The sequence below is a fragment of the Pollicipes pollicipes genome, unplaced genomic scaffold (assembly GCF_011947565.3).
Source record: "Pollicipes pollicipes isolate AB1234 unplaced genomic scaffold, Ppol_2.1 Scaffold_7231;HRSCAF=8579_pilon_pilon_pilon, whole genome shotgun sequence".
NCBI lineage: Eukaryota > Metazoa > Arthropoda > Thecostraca > Pollicipedomorpha > Pollicipedidae > Pollicipes > Pollicipes pollicipes.
Window position 1 is genome coordinate 19058656 of NW_023597034.1, and position 15720 is coordinate 19074375.

General features: G+C 48.9%; 1 protein-coding gene across 1 annotated transcript; it reads left to right on the forward strand.

The window, feature by feature from the left end:
• Positions 1-3633: 3633 nt before the first annotated feature.
• LOC119109588 (classical arabinogalactan protein 1) lies at positions 3634-15704 on the forward strand. Its single transcript, XM_037233277.1, has 3 exons — positions 3634-3709; positions 14332-14655; positions 15041-15704. Exons 1-3 carry the CDS (start codon positions 3643-3645, stop codon positions 15172-15174), a joined length of 525 nt encoding a protein of 174 aa, XP_037089172.1. The 5' UTR covers positions 3634-3642; the 3' UTR covers positions 15175-15704.
• The last annotated feature ends 16 nt before the right edge of the window (positions 15705-15720 follow it).

The following is a 15720-nucleotide window of genomic DNA, read 5'->3' on the forward strand; positions in this document are numbered from 1 at the left end:
GCGCAGGTGGCCCAGATCGTTCCGTGTCGCCGGCTAGAGGCGGCTGGCATGGACGCTGCGCGTGACATTTCAAGCGGGCTATGCGATTGGATTGCTGTTAACTGCAGCTTGATAGTTAAAGCTTGCATCACTAATAAAGTGGACGTCAATCGGCTCTCAATGAATGCTGCGCAAGCTGCGCTAGTTTCAGTCTCGAGACGCGTGTTGTGCTCATGCTATAAGAACTTGGATGCAATCGCTAGTTATTACGAAAATAAGCTAGTAATCGGATAATTAAGGACAAGCCTAATAGCTGACCATGTGTATACAAGCAAACATATTAAACTCGCGGATAAATTCGCAAGAACACAATGAAAAAGGACCAAAACACGAACACATTTCGCTAACCTAACACTTCCAGTACCGCCACTGCCATCTCCCGGCGAGTTTGACTACCACAAAGGAGTGCTAGGGTAGCAATTTCGCACAGCTGGTTTGGCAGCACCTAAAATACCCCAATCCTTCAAAGGTGGAATATTCCCTGTATTGTAACAACGTCCACTGCGCGTCGTCCGCGAATTCGTCGGTTGCCGTCCACCGCCCACGCCAACCGCGGATCGCCGTGCAGCGTCCTTAACGCTCCTCGAAATAAGAAAAGCTGAAGACACGTTTCTGATTTCCAAACATACGCAGTGCATTCCGCGCAGTTCCCCAAAAATATGGCGGCGGTTACATGACATGCTGGAGACATATACTCACTAAACCGCTAGGGGTAGGTCGTATCACCCCCCCCCCCCCTGGCGGTCTCATTATCCAGAAAACGGGTGTTTTGATTCAGAAAAGTGTCTTCGGAGCCGATTTCATCAAATCTAAAAAAGCCCGATCAGTAAAAGGGATGATTAATCTCTAGCTCAGTTATGGATCTTCCTTGGTCTGAATTTTGGTGATCTGCAGGTGGCTAAAAACATGTTTTTGGGGAAAAGAGGCCTCCCAAAATATGAGGGAACAAAAACATACTCCTGTTACTCCTGCCTACCGACAGAGGGCAGCTACCCCTCTGCCTTTCTCCGTGCTGCCGGCTCTGCATTACACATCAAACGGCTTTTCCACCTTTATTATTGCATGCGATTATTCCAAAAGATGGCGTGCCAGCTACAATTATGTATATATTTTACTACCCTCCTTAGTCCTCGCCGGGCCGTCGGAATTGGAATTGCGTCTCCAGGTGGCCAGACAAGGAAACGCAGCCTACAAAGTAGCACGATTGCAGGAAGCAGGCCATTGCTCCTGAAGTAAAATTATCTGAGAAAAACAGTTATGCGTCCTCTAAACTAAAGCAGGCTCTTCTTTATTCGCACATTTGGATACCCAATAGGCCATTGATCTATCATAAGTCATTGAGATTTTTGGCGGATTCGGAGAACGTTAGAAAATGAACACAAAGACTGCGATGCGTATGTGGAGATCGAAGCAAGTATAGCATGGAATGGGGCCAGTATCTATCTGCACCGCGTGTCAAACAGCAGTAAGGAGACTATCATGGAGCTATTATTTCGTACGTTTGGCAGTAGTTTCCTTTGATGGCAAGCGCAGATAAGACTTAAACGCCACAAACGTTAGGCTGCGTTTTCTTCCAGCGAACAGCATGGCACAACATGGTGGTACGAGTCGTTGCAAGAGAAATGCCAACAAATTTGCATGTGCATTCAACTATAGCTTACTCGGAACTGACTAACGTATAGTATGGAATAATAGACCATTGACCGATAATAGCTAAGCTTTTTATATTGAGGACAGCCTTTCGGTCTTAGACATCCATCAAGTTTGAGCACCACTGCCATACAATGAAACTGACAAAATCGAAGCTCATGCATTATTCTTGAAGATGTGTCGTCGTGTACGGAAATTTGTTGACATCAATATGCAAACGAAAGAAATAGGATGCTGGATGTCTAAATACATGCATGAATGCCGTGAATAATGCACCCAATTCCATCCATCACCTTCTTTAGTTCGTATACACTAATACACAATTCACTAACCAATTACAACCGTGGTTGAGTGCGTTGAGGCATGCAACATTGGAAACATGAAGTGCATATCATACGATACAGTGCCGGAGGAGCAGCAAGGCACCACTTGGTGATGCTACAATGGAGACCATACGATGGTGGTGTGGAGTTTTCCATGAAGACGTTTGCGCTTACATTGCAGGCTTCCTGTACATCTGGCTCCGTAATGTTTGGATTGCCACGTCCTTGTTTTTACAAAATGTCCGCAAGAAACGCTGTGACGCCGGTGGTTGCATCAGTCTGGTTTTGCTGAGCACGGTCGCAAAATACGTGTCCTTGGCTGTCTTTTGGTCACAAACGTTCGTCGATTCGTAATCCGAGGTAACGTTTGATTTCCCTTCGGTAGTTTACCCGCTGACATAACTGGCAAAAATTACTTATCGCAACCTGCCGCAGTGCAAAGCTGAATTATTATATTTTACCGCTATACAAAAGTGATACATATTATGCACAATGCAGCTTTGGCATTGCAAATGATGTCTCCATGTTGAGTGATGCAGTGATCCCCTTGCCCTATTTCCTTTTCTGTTTTCCTTTCCCCTTTTCGGGAAGTCCGACGTCAGCAACACGAGACTCCACATTGCATGGCCGCATCAGCCTTGTCGGATAACATTTTACAGAGCCAACGTACAAATTCCGAGTTGTTCTCACGTATTAAGATGCAGAATGCCGTCTGATATTAGAGAGCCTGTGTGCTGCTGTTCGTTATAGCTGGTGTTCTCCGCAGGCTTTCATATCATCAGCTCACATTTAGGTGATTGTTATGCGCCTCACACTGAAAGCCAGCTGCGGGCCTTCAGCGACCCACTGATATATATATATATATATAGAAAAATATATAATGATAGATGATGATAAAGAGATATACTAGCATCGCTATATATATATGATATTTATCTATATACCCCGAAGCTGGCTCTCTCTCGCTCTCTTGCGCTCTCTCTCTCCTCTCTCGCTCTTCGCTCCTCCGGCTCTCCTCTCTCTTCTCTTTCGCTCTTTCCTCTCTCTTCTCTCTTCTCTCTCTCTCTCTCGCTCGCTCTCTCTCTCTTCTCTCTCTCTCTCTTCTCCTCCTCTCTCCTCTCTCTCTCTCTCCTCTCTCTTCTCTCTTCTCTCTCTCTCTCTCTCTCTCTCTCTCTCTTTCTCTCTCTCTCTCTCCTCTCTCTCTCTCTCTCTCTCTCCTCTCTCTTCCTCTCTCTCTCTCTCTCTCTCTCTCTCTCTCTCTCTCTCTCTCTCTCTCTCTCTCTCTCTCTCTCTCTCTCTCTCTCTCTCTCTCTCTCTCTCTCTCTCTCTCTCGCTCTCTCTCTCTCTCTCTCTCTCTCTCTCTCTCTCTCTCTCTCTCTCTCTCTCTATATCTATATCTATATATCGTCGGTTCGCTTCAGCGGCATAAATTGTCATCCGGCTACAGCTAGTGGTTTCAACGGCCACTTGGCTACAACCAGTTAGCCTTCCGTGGCTCGCCTTGCACCCGCCGCCAGGTGCCCAATGTCACGTGCTCAACGGCTACGCCGGGCGCCTCAGTCGTGACGTCACAGAGCTGCCGTCGGTGAAAGGAGGGCCACGGCGTCTCAGTGGCGCAACAGCCTCGGTCATGGAGGGTAGAACGCTTCTGCTGCTGTGTCTGCTGCTAGGCGGTATCGTCGCCTTCCCCGAGACGGGTCAGTAGGCCGCTCCCCGGGCTCCGGCCACGCTTCTGCTGCTGTGTCTGCTGTTGGGCAGTATCGCCGCCTTCCCCGAAACGTATCAATAAGCCGTCCCCCGGGCTCCGCCCGGCTACGGACGGGTTTGCCCAATCTGCTAGCGTGGCGGGAGTGATCTGGTAGAAATGGGGCCCAAGGGCTAATCCAGTGACTTGCATACCGTGCCTGCAGATGTGGTTGGCATAGCTGGTCGTATCACGTTTTGCATGACTGACTAAATAAGCAAATCACTAAAACAAGCAATGATATGTGCATGGGGCAAAATGACAAACTAAACAAGCGCATGAGCTGGAGCATAGTTTCACAAAATGTGTGGGTGTGTAAGGGTACAAACTGCGCGTGCGTGTGTGCGTGTGTGTGAAAATAGCCATTGAAAAATGCCGCAACCGCACCAGAACTGCGCAACGCGTAGCATTGCTCTGCGTCTTCGGTATAACATAACATTTCGGCGGCCCTGTCGGGTCAACCCGCGACCTCCCAGAGTCTCATCAATATCCGTTCGGCGAATGCCAAAAATCAGGTGAAACAAAGCAAACGCATGTTTGGAGTGTAATTCGTTCCAAAATCATATCGAGGTAATTACTGTCGGTCAGAGAGGGTTTTTTTTTGGTCACTGACATTAGTTGACTCCGGGCCCCAGGACTCCAATCAACGGGATGACGAGGCCTTATCTGACCCATCTGCATGCTGGTAATTAGGGGAGGAACTTTGTATTTCAGTGAGGGCATGCTCCTCCCCTCCAATAATGAGGTCTTCCCTATCCCTTCCATCCAATGTGGGCTGGGCTCCCACAATACTGAGCGGGGCCTCCACAATGTAGACGTTGACGTCATCACTCCATCAATTCTTTGAAATAGAAAAAGCTTGAGCTTTGGCAACGTTAAAAAACATCTCAAATCCAGGATTTATACGCGCCCTCCATATTTGAAAAATCTCAGCACCAAACCATTTGGTTAAAAAGGCTCATGTACTGTGCTGGTTAAATGAGGCGCGAGCACCGCATTTCAGACAATTGTGACTAAATGTGAATTCAAGTGTGTATTGCCAATCGTTCTGGTGCTGCCCAGGTCACTGATCGAGCTGTGGATACTCCACAGCCACAGCGCGAGCGATAAAGAACACCAGTTTGGTTGAGTGTACCACCGGGCGGATCTAGGATTTCGCCGAGGCATGATCCTCACTTTACTGTGGTGCTTCCTGGAACTTGTGCAATACTCACACAAAAATTCCCTAGATTTTGGTCACTTCATTTTCACGTCCTTATTTTGCAATCAGAAACCACCGCCCGCTGTCCATCGTGGAGGGATAAACATGAGTAGATATGCATGGGCATGGCGCACGTGCATCTTTTCCCCGACGCTGATGGACCCTTGCATTAATATGTCGGAGAAGGTATGGCGAAAGGCGCCAAAGTAGAGCGCTAAATGCCATCAAAGTCAGGCACCACACAACTCGACTGACCAGCCACTGTCAACTTTCGTACAACTAAACCAGCAGAAAGCCGCATCTAGTAGACCTCCAATTTTTCAGTAAGTGAAGTACGAAAACCCCTAAATGGGTTCCACGTGTTAAAAAACAAGGGATATCAGGTATAGTGCGGCGCCAGCACACAAAACCGTCCCGCATTAGAGGATAAAGATTCATCGGAAAAACGCGGCTACTGTCATCTGCGGTGAAACTGTTAAGAAAAGGAACGCGACGCACGTGATCGCGCACCGCTCTATGGAGCGCCAGCGACTGCACGAGTCATATTAGCATTCAGCTGGCAATGGCGCAGCCGGGGTGCACCGGCCGCCATCTCGTATGCCTGGAACTTTTGCATCAGTATTTGTTTGATCTCGTCAGCACCCATTCACATATGTCAAGGCCCACGGGCAGTTTTGTTATGATGAAAACATGTTTTTACTGTTGCTGTTGCCAAATGCATTTACCACGCTCAATGTTTAGCGTATCTTAAAGCGAATTAATTGGCGTGTCCGGTTTTTGCGTTTAGATTTCCATTCGTTGGCTGCTTATGTGTAAAACATATGTATCAGGTCAGTGAATAATAGTTTTTTTCGCAACGCCGAAACAGAACGACCTATTTACGCGGCAAACTTTTGTATGCACCTTTTCGGCTGCGTGTTTGCGTATCGCCGGGATATTTACTCTTCTCACACCTCAGCCCTGCCATTATCGTTTTATTGGCTCCATTATGAACATATGCAACTGCTAGTGCAGTTCTCTTACATGCAAATCTACTTTATGGATCTAAGTGTAGGTAACATACCCTGATGCGGCGGGCCCTCGACTTGGACATCCGGCACAGCATCAACGAAGTAGCCGTCACTGACGCGAAAGGATCCATTACCGGCGCAGGGAGTCCACAAATTTGCCCCGAGACACCCATTCGGCTTATCGGCCTTTGGTTGAAACGGTGCGGAGGGCGCCTCGTTCGGCGCTGGAGCCTCTGAATGACACATGCTTAACTCATTGTGAATGCGAACCCATGCGTTATCCTTTCACATGCCTGCTTGCTTTGCCAAGTGGGCACTGACCAACGCAAGAGGCCTTTTAACATTCGCTCCTGACCCTGTCCAGCAAACGTGCCTCTAGCCGAGTTAAGGCTCATTACAATCACAGAGTCTCCTGTGGACCCTTTACCGTTTTAGGGGCCCGACCCAAGCAAGATGCTACTGATGTTACTGATTTGCAGGCTCCGGCCCTGTCCCTACTTATGAAGACGCCATAAAGCCCGGAACAGCGTGAATCGACTGTTCGGTATAAGTGATCGCGGTCAACCGTCTGACAAAAGCCTCCATTGTCCCAGGCGGCCCCTGATCGGTGTAAGAGGCCCGCCGACTGAATTTTGAGGGTCTGGCCTTCCGACTGGGATCCTTTCGTATGCCTCTCCCGCCCTGCCCTTCGGACCCTCCGATCAGACCCTTCGTCTCTCCGTCTTCGACCGTCGTTTCGCCTTCGTCTTCGACCGCCGGTCTCTCTGGATCTCAGGGCCTAAGGTTGGTCACGTGTTCCTGTCCCCCCGATGGTGGCGCCCTGATTCCTCGTACACGATTTAGGGAAGGTTTGTGGTGCCACCTGGCAACTGACACCATTTACCTTATAAGGTTAGGAGCCCTTCTGGTGCCTCCCCATAATCGGGTATCTCTTGAAAATTCAGGTCATAATGCCTGAAATGACGACTTTGGATATCTCTTCGCCGAAGATGCCCACCCGGTTGTTGTTGTTGTTGATTGGAGTTTTAGGGCGCGTCGACTACTGTGGTCATTTTGCGCCCATAACAACTAAATGATTAGTTTCAGAGTGTGACTATGAAATGACTAAAAATATATATTATTCAGAAATGAAAACGGCTGCGTTGTATCAGGAACGCGTCATTGATACGAAATTTTCGGCAGCCTATCGGCAGCCTACAAACTTCCTACAATGCCCACCCAGGATTTCGTCTGGGTGAAATGCACAGAAGTTGTGTTGCCCCTGATTTTGCTGCCCCTTGAAAATGTAGATGTTTGGACACTTTAAATAACCGGTTTGGATTTGGTGCCTCTTGACAGTAACAGTTATGGTGCCTCAAAATAAAGTTTTGGTGAGCCATCGGGAAATGGGCCGATCCCGGCCTTGGTCAAAGGAAGGTAAGAGCACTGCGGTGCCTTGTTGAATTTATTATCCCATGACGGTAAACGTTTTGGGGCCCTTTGTGGCGTCCACTGAAATTGCCTCTTGAAAACAAAGATTATGGGGCCGAAAATAAAATAAACATGGCACGGATATTGTAGTGTCTTTGGAATTCGGCGTGTCTTGAATGTAAGCATTTCGGATTCTTTTGGCCCCTTTAATTTGGTGCCTCTCGAAAATGGAGGCCATGTGGGTCGGAGGGCCGGAACTGAATATTTCGGTATTCTTCTTTCATGAGATTTTGGAGCCACGAAGAGACGTCAGTGGCTGATACTTCCAGGAAGATCCCAACAGCTGCTCAAATTTTATGCATCCCATAGCCCTCTGGAGGGGCCATTTGCTGACACGCGCGGTATCCAATGCAGCAGCGAGATACTGTGGCTAGATAGCGGTTGGCTCTTCTCCTTCAAATAGTCCGTCTTTGAACACAAAAAAGATGAGAAATCTTCATGTCACATTTTCTGAAACTACGAGGCGCCATGAAAAAAACGTCACTAGATAGGTACTAACACCCATCTGCTGCTCTGTGACCATCCTCCATAGATGAGCTGTAGCGGATGAGTACAACTCGAAATATTGCTTATCATGAACATAATCGTTGCACTCATAATCTCTCAAATTGCACAATCGTTGCATTATCATAGCACTCAAAGTTATTTTAGCATTGCCTCCTGGTATAATGAATGTCGTCAGCTCATCACTGAACTTGAATTCATAATACCGGAAAACCAGGACTGAAGGCGTTATGTTTATATGAAGTCCAATTTATGACCACATAATAAAGAAAGCGAATTCCGTGAAAAGTACGCCTGGGGAACAGAATGAATAAGGTCAATGGGTTCAGCCCGATGTGTCACCATTCCGCATCCTCGTGATATAACGTGAACTAAAATTATCCTGCCGTATCAAACTTGTCAAAATATTGAAAACTGTATACATGCGATGATGCTCCGCGCAGTTGCGTTACTCGAAAAAAACTGCAGTCACGTTGCGTCTATCTTGGTATGCGAGGCCACTGATCGGTCTTGACCTCTGAGAGGTCAGAGGTCAATAGATCGCCTAACTAGGCCTGGTGCAATCTGTGGACTTAAGTCTGCCCCGCATTGATGTTGAATTACCAAGCCTGTTCATTGCACACCCGGAAAAACTAGGAAAACGGCCCCGTGCAAACAATCGATAATTTTTTACATCTTCGTTACGTGACATGATATAAGGTCGCAGTTGGTCTCCAAATGTAAGAAATTCACTTTTACGCACAAATGTAAGGTTGTGGCGCTCGGCCGCGCGCCATTTTCCCCTTAAATCAACAAAAACTGGGAGGGACTGATGCACCACGGTTTTGCAAGGGCCAAACTCTTGGTTCCCACAGAAAGGGAACGAATCGCAGCGGATGTCTAGATGCAATCGGCTGGATTAGCATTAACATCACGCGCCGAAATTCATTACATATTTTGGCGTGTAAACAGCAGACACAACCCTTTCTCCCAGCAACAAGCCCTTTTCCCTACCTTTCTCCCAGCAACAAGCTCTGCTTAGCTGGGTGGACTCCCTGGACATCCAGCTCAAAACCCAGCACAAAAATGACCAGGTAATTGCCCCCTCCGACTTGTGACTGTATAGCCCTTACTAACACGGGGAGTTGAGTGGTTGTAGATTATTGGGCGGTTGTAGCGGGCTGTCATTAGCTGACCTTGGCTAATGACTACTTTAAGCCTTTTCATCTATGATTTTTCCCTACCTATCACATAACACAATTCCTTCGGGTCTGCTCCACCTCTTCGCCTGTTTTTTTTACGTTTGTTTCATCTTCCTAGCTGGGAGTGCCGCGACTTGATTTTATGTTTTCTGGTGTTAACGTACGGTTTACTGCGTCGCTGGGATTGAGGGAGGGGCACTCCTGGTTACCTGTTCTTGGGTAACGGCGTAAAAAGACACTACATTTCATGCCAGGCCAGGGCCAAAACAACTGGCTGAAGACCAACCGGCTCGTTGGTTGGCCCTGGTTAGAGGCTAGAATAACTAGAACTAACTAACCTAAAACTAGAGGCTAGAATAACGTGATAGCCAGCGTCGTGGTAAGGAGGGAGCACCAGGTATGACAAAGGGCCGTTGCTGCTGAAACGCCCCCGTTTCCCCGCAAACACCTCCCGCCAAAGCAAAAAGCAAAACAAAAACAAAACCACCACATTCGTCCCACTTGGCTTCGAGTGAGCCCAGTCGCCTTCTATGTCTAATCGCATTTTTCCTCCTTTCATTGCAGCAGTGGATGGAATCTGCCAGAAAATGTCCTATTGCTTGCATTAAGAAGTGGATAAAAGGAAGGAGCCAGGCATTTAATGATTGTATCGAGTAATCCGCCGGCGCAATTCAGTTTACAGTAGTACAGTGGGCTTTTCCTAAACCGATTACAGCTCTTTATCGAAACTGGCGGATTGATCGCATGTCGTAGAGCGAGATGCAATCAAACAGCTGTACTGGCATGACCAACCAATGTTCACATGGCGATGCTCATCTTTTTTAAGAAACAATGAGTGAAAACAACTGTGAAGTAGCTTTGAGCACACGTGCTCGCAAGTCCTTAGAAACAGAAACACCACCACCCAGCGTTGATGTCTGCATACGGCGCTCGCCGCCGGCTTCAGGGCGAACATTGTGCCCCTGGCCATAGATTCTACCTGCGCTTACTTCATGCGTATAATGAACTCCACGAGCTGCTGACGTATTGGAGAAGTAATAAGATTTATGATGCGTGAACGTGAATACGCTGTACGTAAATGCGTGAACAATTGCTCACGTTGTAACTGTTAACTCGTCCGGAAGATCAACCAAAACAACAAGTGAAATGTACGTTTCAGTATAACCTTTAGATGGTACAAATTAATGCTAAATGCGCTCGGAAGTCTTATTGTACACATGGTCGTTTTCGCGCACGCGGCACCCGACGCCCTAGTGTTAGCTGCAGTTGCCAACGCTACGCGCTTCGAGGGAAACTGCAACGCCAGGTATTGTCGTCCCTGCAGATGGCGAACGCGCATTTTCGGAACTGTTTTGTATAAGATTACCACTATTTTCTGCACTTTTCAGTGCCATTCCGAAAAAAGGATGGATGCCGCAGACAAATATGCGTTGGCCATATCAATACAAATGTTTTATCAATTCTGACATAACCATGACAAGATGCTCCTTACCTTTCTCGGGCAGGGGGCCCGTCGGCATTACACTGGGAGGCGCTTTTTCTTTCCCAGTTCGGGACTGAAGGGCTTCGCTGTCTCATTATGGGTGCCTACCGGTTACCACTCTGGCGGCACGTAGCTAGCGCCCTGGTCGACCCTGAGGTCCTGAGTGAATACATCAACATATCGATACATGCATCGATCCATTCCCTGTCGCCAAAGCCCTCTTGCCAGGGCGGTCGGCCCCGGATCGGCGCAGAGCTCTCACTGGCGTAAAATGGTCCCTCACCGGCGCAGCTGGTCCAACAACTGGTACAAAGGTCGACATGTCGAGTCCATGGTTGAATTGGGGCTGAGGCCGCCGTTTGTTGGCGTGGTTCGTGCTTGGCACGGAACCATTTTATTGTTTTGCCGCAGGGATTTTTCGGGAGCCGCGACCAATGGTTAGCGTCGGCTCAACCTTGTTCCCGCTTGAAAGGGCACCAGGCCCCGGACCAACACAAAACCGGCTGTTGAGTGTGGAAGGTTCCTCACCGCCATAAAGGCCCGCATTGGCCCATTGGCCCGCAAGGCCCGCCGTAAAGGCCCAGGCGGCCCACGACCGGCGCAAGAGACCCTCTAACATTTGAGGGCCCAGCCCTGTGGGGCGAATTCTTTATACGGCCTTCGACCAGCCCTTGAGGCCCTTCAACCGGACCCTTGATCCTCTATCCAGTTACGCTTAGCATTTCATGCTTGGAGTCACTCAACGAACTACCTTGCACTGCACGGTAACATGGTATCTCATTTGCACATGCACTGTGCACGTTATACTGAAAGGAAAAGAAGGTTCAGTTCCCTTGAAATTGCATTGTCATATTGGCAACACAGTTGCGTGCATGCCATCATATCAGTCGCTGCACCTCCCTGCATCATTGCAATATCACCGAGTCTTGACCTTCCCCGTCCTATTAACTCTGAAATCGTAGAATTAGCATAGTGCGGGCAGCTTGGAAAGTACGGGTCAAACCGCGTCCTGCTCACGACGACCCCAGGTTGCAGCCGCGTGCGGTCAACATCATGACATCTAATGTTTGTCATTTGACGAGAGAACGGACAGTGTAGTGGGAAAAGTGTGGGTCGCTATGCGTAGCTGGTCACTCGCGCATGGATCTACTGGCCTTGACATGTTTTGTATTGTAACACTAAAATCAGATCTGGGCAGGTGGGGGAAAATAAAGGCGTGAAACCTACTCCTGGTGCAGGCGAATGTGTTCTCCGAAAAAGTTTGAGCGCGCTCAATGCTGCTTTATCCAGAGCAATGCCAGCAAGAGAGTAGGAAGCGGCCAGTGTCCTGTTTATGAGAGCAGGCCTTGATTACCATGCGTTGGGGCCTAAGCAAAGGGAGAATGGGTCATTCAAGCTTCGCAAGCGTTTAAAATCTTATCGTCAGCTGGCGACCAGTTAACTGTGACCAATGTCCGAAAGGTATGCGTTTTCACAAAGCTCACATCCTGTGACCAAGCGCGTAAATCATTCGCAATTCACCGAGTTCGTTCACGTAGATAATCTGGCAGTGTGACGCAAAATGGCGTCGATTTTCATGAATTTTTTAACTGGCTGAGATTTCTAACGATGATTGGGTCATGAAGATACGTCTACTGCAAACGGACGAGTTGAGACAGTGACATTTGGGTTTATGATTGATAGGTGATCCAAATGGAATCGTGAGCATTCCTATATGTGTGTGCATGTGATAAAGGGGCACGCTCAAGCAAGGTATCCAGCCGTGAATAATCATATTGCTGGGCCTATGCAGTTCATATAATCTCAAACATACAACACCACTAGACGTTCATGGTTGATGAAACAAGACCAGAAAGTAACATACCGTCCAGAGAAGTTAATTAACCACACCAATGAATCTCGAATAGCCTCCCCCAGAATCACTGACACGAAACAGGTCACTCCGTCCTACGGAATGGTTCCTTGCACAGCTAACAGGTCAGAGAGGGTCACATGCCCCTCCGACATATAGCTATACACGCGCTACCCGGCTGAGCGACTCCCGGCAGCGAACGAGTCGAGCGCGGAGTAAACGAAGCCTTACGCAACGTAACACAGCAATGGGCGAGTGCAGGCTGGATACCGGTGTGGGTGCGATCTTGCTTAACTGAATTCCTGCGTCACGAAGCCTTACGCTTGCATCGTTTTCCTGCACATCACATTCTTTATCTTCCGCTCCTACGACAGAATGAGCAGGGCGGCTGGCTACTCTGCAACGGCTGACGCTGAACTGACTGGCAGCGACACTAGGTCAGTCAGGTTGAACAAAACACCTTTGGGCGCTGGCCTTGGCTTTCGTTCATTGTCACGGCGTAACTCTGCTTGACAGGAAACTGAACCGTCAATCGAGCATGTGCCAGATGGGATCAGTGTCATTCTTGTGGTAAAAATCTTCGCTGTTGTGGTCTTGCCTGTCGTAAAGGTCGCTGATGCAGAGCTTGGGTTCACCACGTTGGTGGTGGAATGACTGTTAACATTCTGCCCGTCACGTACTATTCGTCACACATAGTTTGCAACGCCGATAAACAGTCGCGTGGGGAAAGTCTTTTTAGAAGCATCACTCACTTGGCGTTGATAGGTTCCAATGGTCATGATATGCTGGCGTTCAATCTGTCGGTCTCCTCACAACTGGCAGACATGCAATCGCTTGGCGCGCGATGTTTTTCGCTGTTCTGATGTTCCAAATGGCGCGGAGCCCACCGACGTCAATGCTAATCGCATGAGGAACGTTTGCTCGCGCCGCTTCACACATGGTGACCCAATCTGGACCGAAGTGTGACCGACCTGGCTCTCGCCATGCTGATCAGATTATGTGAGCTTTTGGGGGCCTGCCTCCTTTTGAGGGTTCCCGAGTTTTAGAGGCCAAACGACAGAGTTCCTCACCTATGACATAAAATTTCCTTGCGGAGGCAGTTCACAGCAAGTGGACACCTACTTCCGCTACACTCCGGAAGAACAAACATTTCAATCCACAGATAACGCCTATTTGACATGGGTTCCAGCGGGAACAGGGTTTATTCACTCATTTAGGTATGATCAAATGTATCATTTCAGCACGTTACGTGCATCCAAAGGTATCACGCCCGCACGTTAGGTACAACCAAAGGTATCACGTCAGCATGTTAGGAATAACCAAAAGTATCTCGTCAGCACGTTATTTATAACCCAACCGATGACAAGACTCAGTGCTTCCTCACGTCGTAAAAGACGGCGTGATGGTTATATAAGTAGCACTGCTAAGACGAGCGCTGTTAATGCGTTGCTCACCGTCCCTGGTAAACAGGCATTACGAAACCAGCAAGTCTGATGCGAAACTAAGATATGGCACGAATGCGATTTAATGCACTGATGCACACCAGAAAACAATCGCATTCCCTTTTAGGCTGTGTCAACGAAGAGACGCTGACGATGATGTGCCGGTCGGTTGGCGTCTCCACATAGGACCCACGGTGTCCGCTTTCGTTTCGCTGCATACTGTTCCAAGAAACACATAAGGCCTGCTTACCTAGGGAACCATATAGCCGAACGATTGGTTCGCCGATACAAAGGCAGCCTGAATGTGGAGAGGATTGGAACTGTCACACACTGTGCAGCATGTACCTATTCATATCGTTTTTGCGCTGTGACGGCTGCAAGGCAGCCATGCCAGCAAGATCGACACGAAGGTCGCGTTTCTTTTTGACGCAGGCATAGGAAGAAGGGACCACCATGAACCAAAGCCAGAGCCAGAGCCAGAGCCGGAGCCAGAGCCGGAGCCAGAGCCAGAACCGGAACCGACGCCCGAGCCAGAGCCGACACCAACGCCACCTGCCCAATCCGGATCGAAAACAGCGTCACCTGCAGCGTCCGAGTCCGACGCGGTGGTGATCGAGGCGCCGACCAACGCGGCCGAGTGCGCCCAGGTCGGCGGCAAGTGCATCCTCAAGGACGACTGTCCGAACTCCGAGTATGGCTGGAACCAGCCGTACAAGGGAATCTGCGACCAGGAGGGCTACGAGTGCTGCTTCAAGGGTAAGGGTTGTTTGCGTTGTTCTGTTTTTAAGGGTTCTCTGCGTTGTTTACATCCATCAATATCGGCTTTATCTTAAATTACGCTAAACTGAAAGCCGCCGTCCTTCTTATCCCACGTTCCTCTTCCATGTGCTCATGTTAAATGCAAAACATCCCAGGACCATTAACGCGCGAAAAGTTCTGGGCAAAAAGAGACACGTCAAATGAAATGGATCCTTCCCACCCTCCTAAAGATCTGAAAAAACGCAAATTCCGTTCGACCCGATGCCATTGTCAACAATGCGGTGTCTGCAATTCCGAAGGGCTGTCACACTCCTCAGTCTGTGCCTTTACATGACCCCTGACACCGGGTGGTTCGCCGACTATTCCCTTGCGCCGTTTTCAGACATCTCATCGCACTCGATGCGGTGCGGCGTGTTCGGGGGCGACTGCGCGCCGGAGAGGAGCTGCGGATACGTACGACACGCCTCCGCCCACTGCGCCCGCGCCGGAGACGTCTGCTGTATTTGGCTGACGTGAGCCGGCACCGATGGATGCCCTTGGACTCGTCACGGGATCAGCGCCGTAACAGGGCACCGAGAAACGCTTAATGTTATCCTGGCTTGCCAGAGGTTGGTGAATATCGATTTTCATTTGACTGATGTCCAATAATTCCTGCTCTGCCTCCATTTTAGCGACTGGCTAAGTTCACGTGCATTTCAATGCGGGTAAACATGGCGCCGCCTTTATCAGAGGCCAACGCATATCTGTGCAAGGGTGGCATGGAAAACATGACCACACAACTCGCTCCTTAAACCTTTCTAACTCTTGTTCGAACGCCTGTAGTTCCGTCCGATTGCAAAAGTTTCCATGCTTTAACTGTATCCATGCTTAGCAGACGTGCTCATTACATTTTACACGCCGTGCACATCGTGTCGCTGCCACTGTTTGGGCGCATGTATGCGCGTAAACAACGGCGCAGCTGGCGAAGTCAAAAGGAAAAGACCCGGCGGGCCTCCCTAAACTCAACACCGTCACGCCCGCAAACGTTTCATTTTCATGGTCTTTTGACGATAAGGGTAAAAA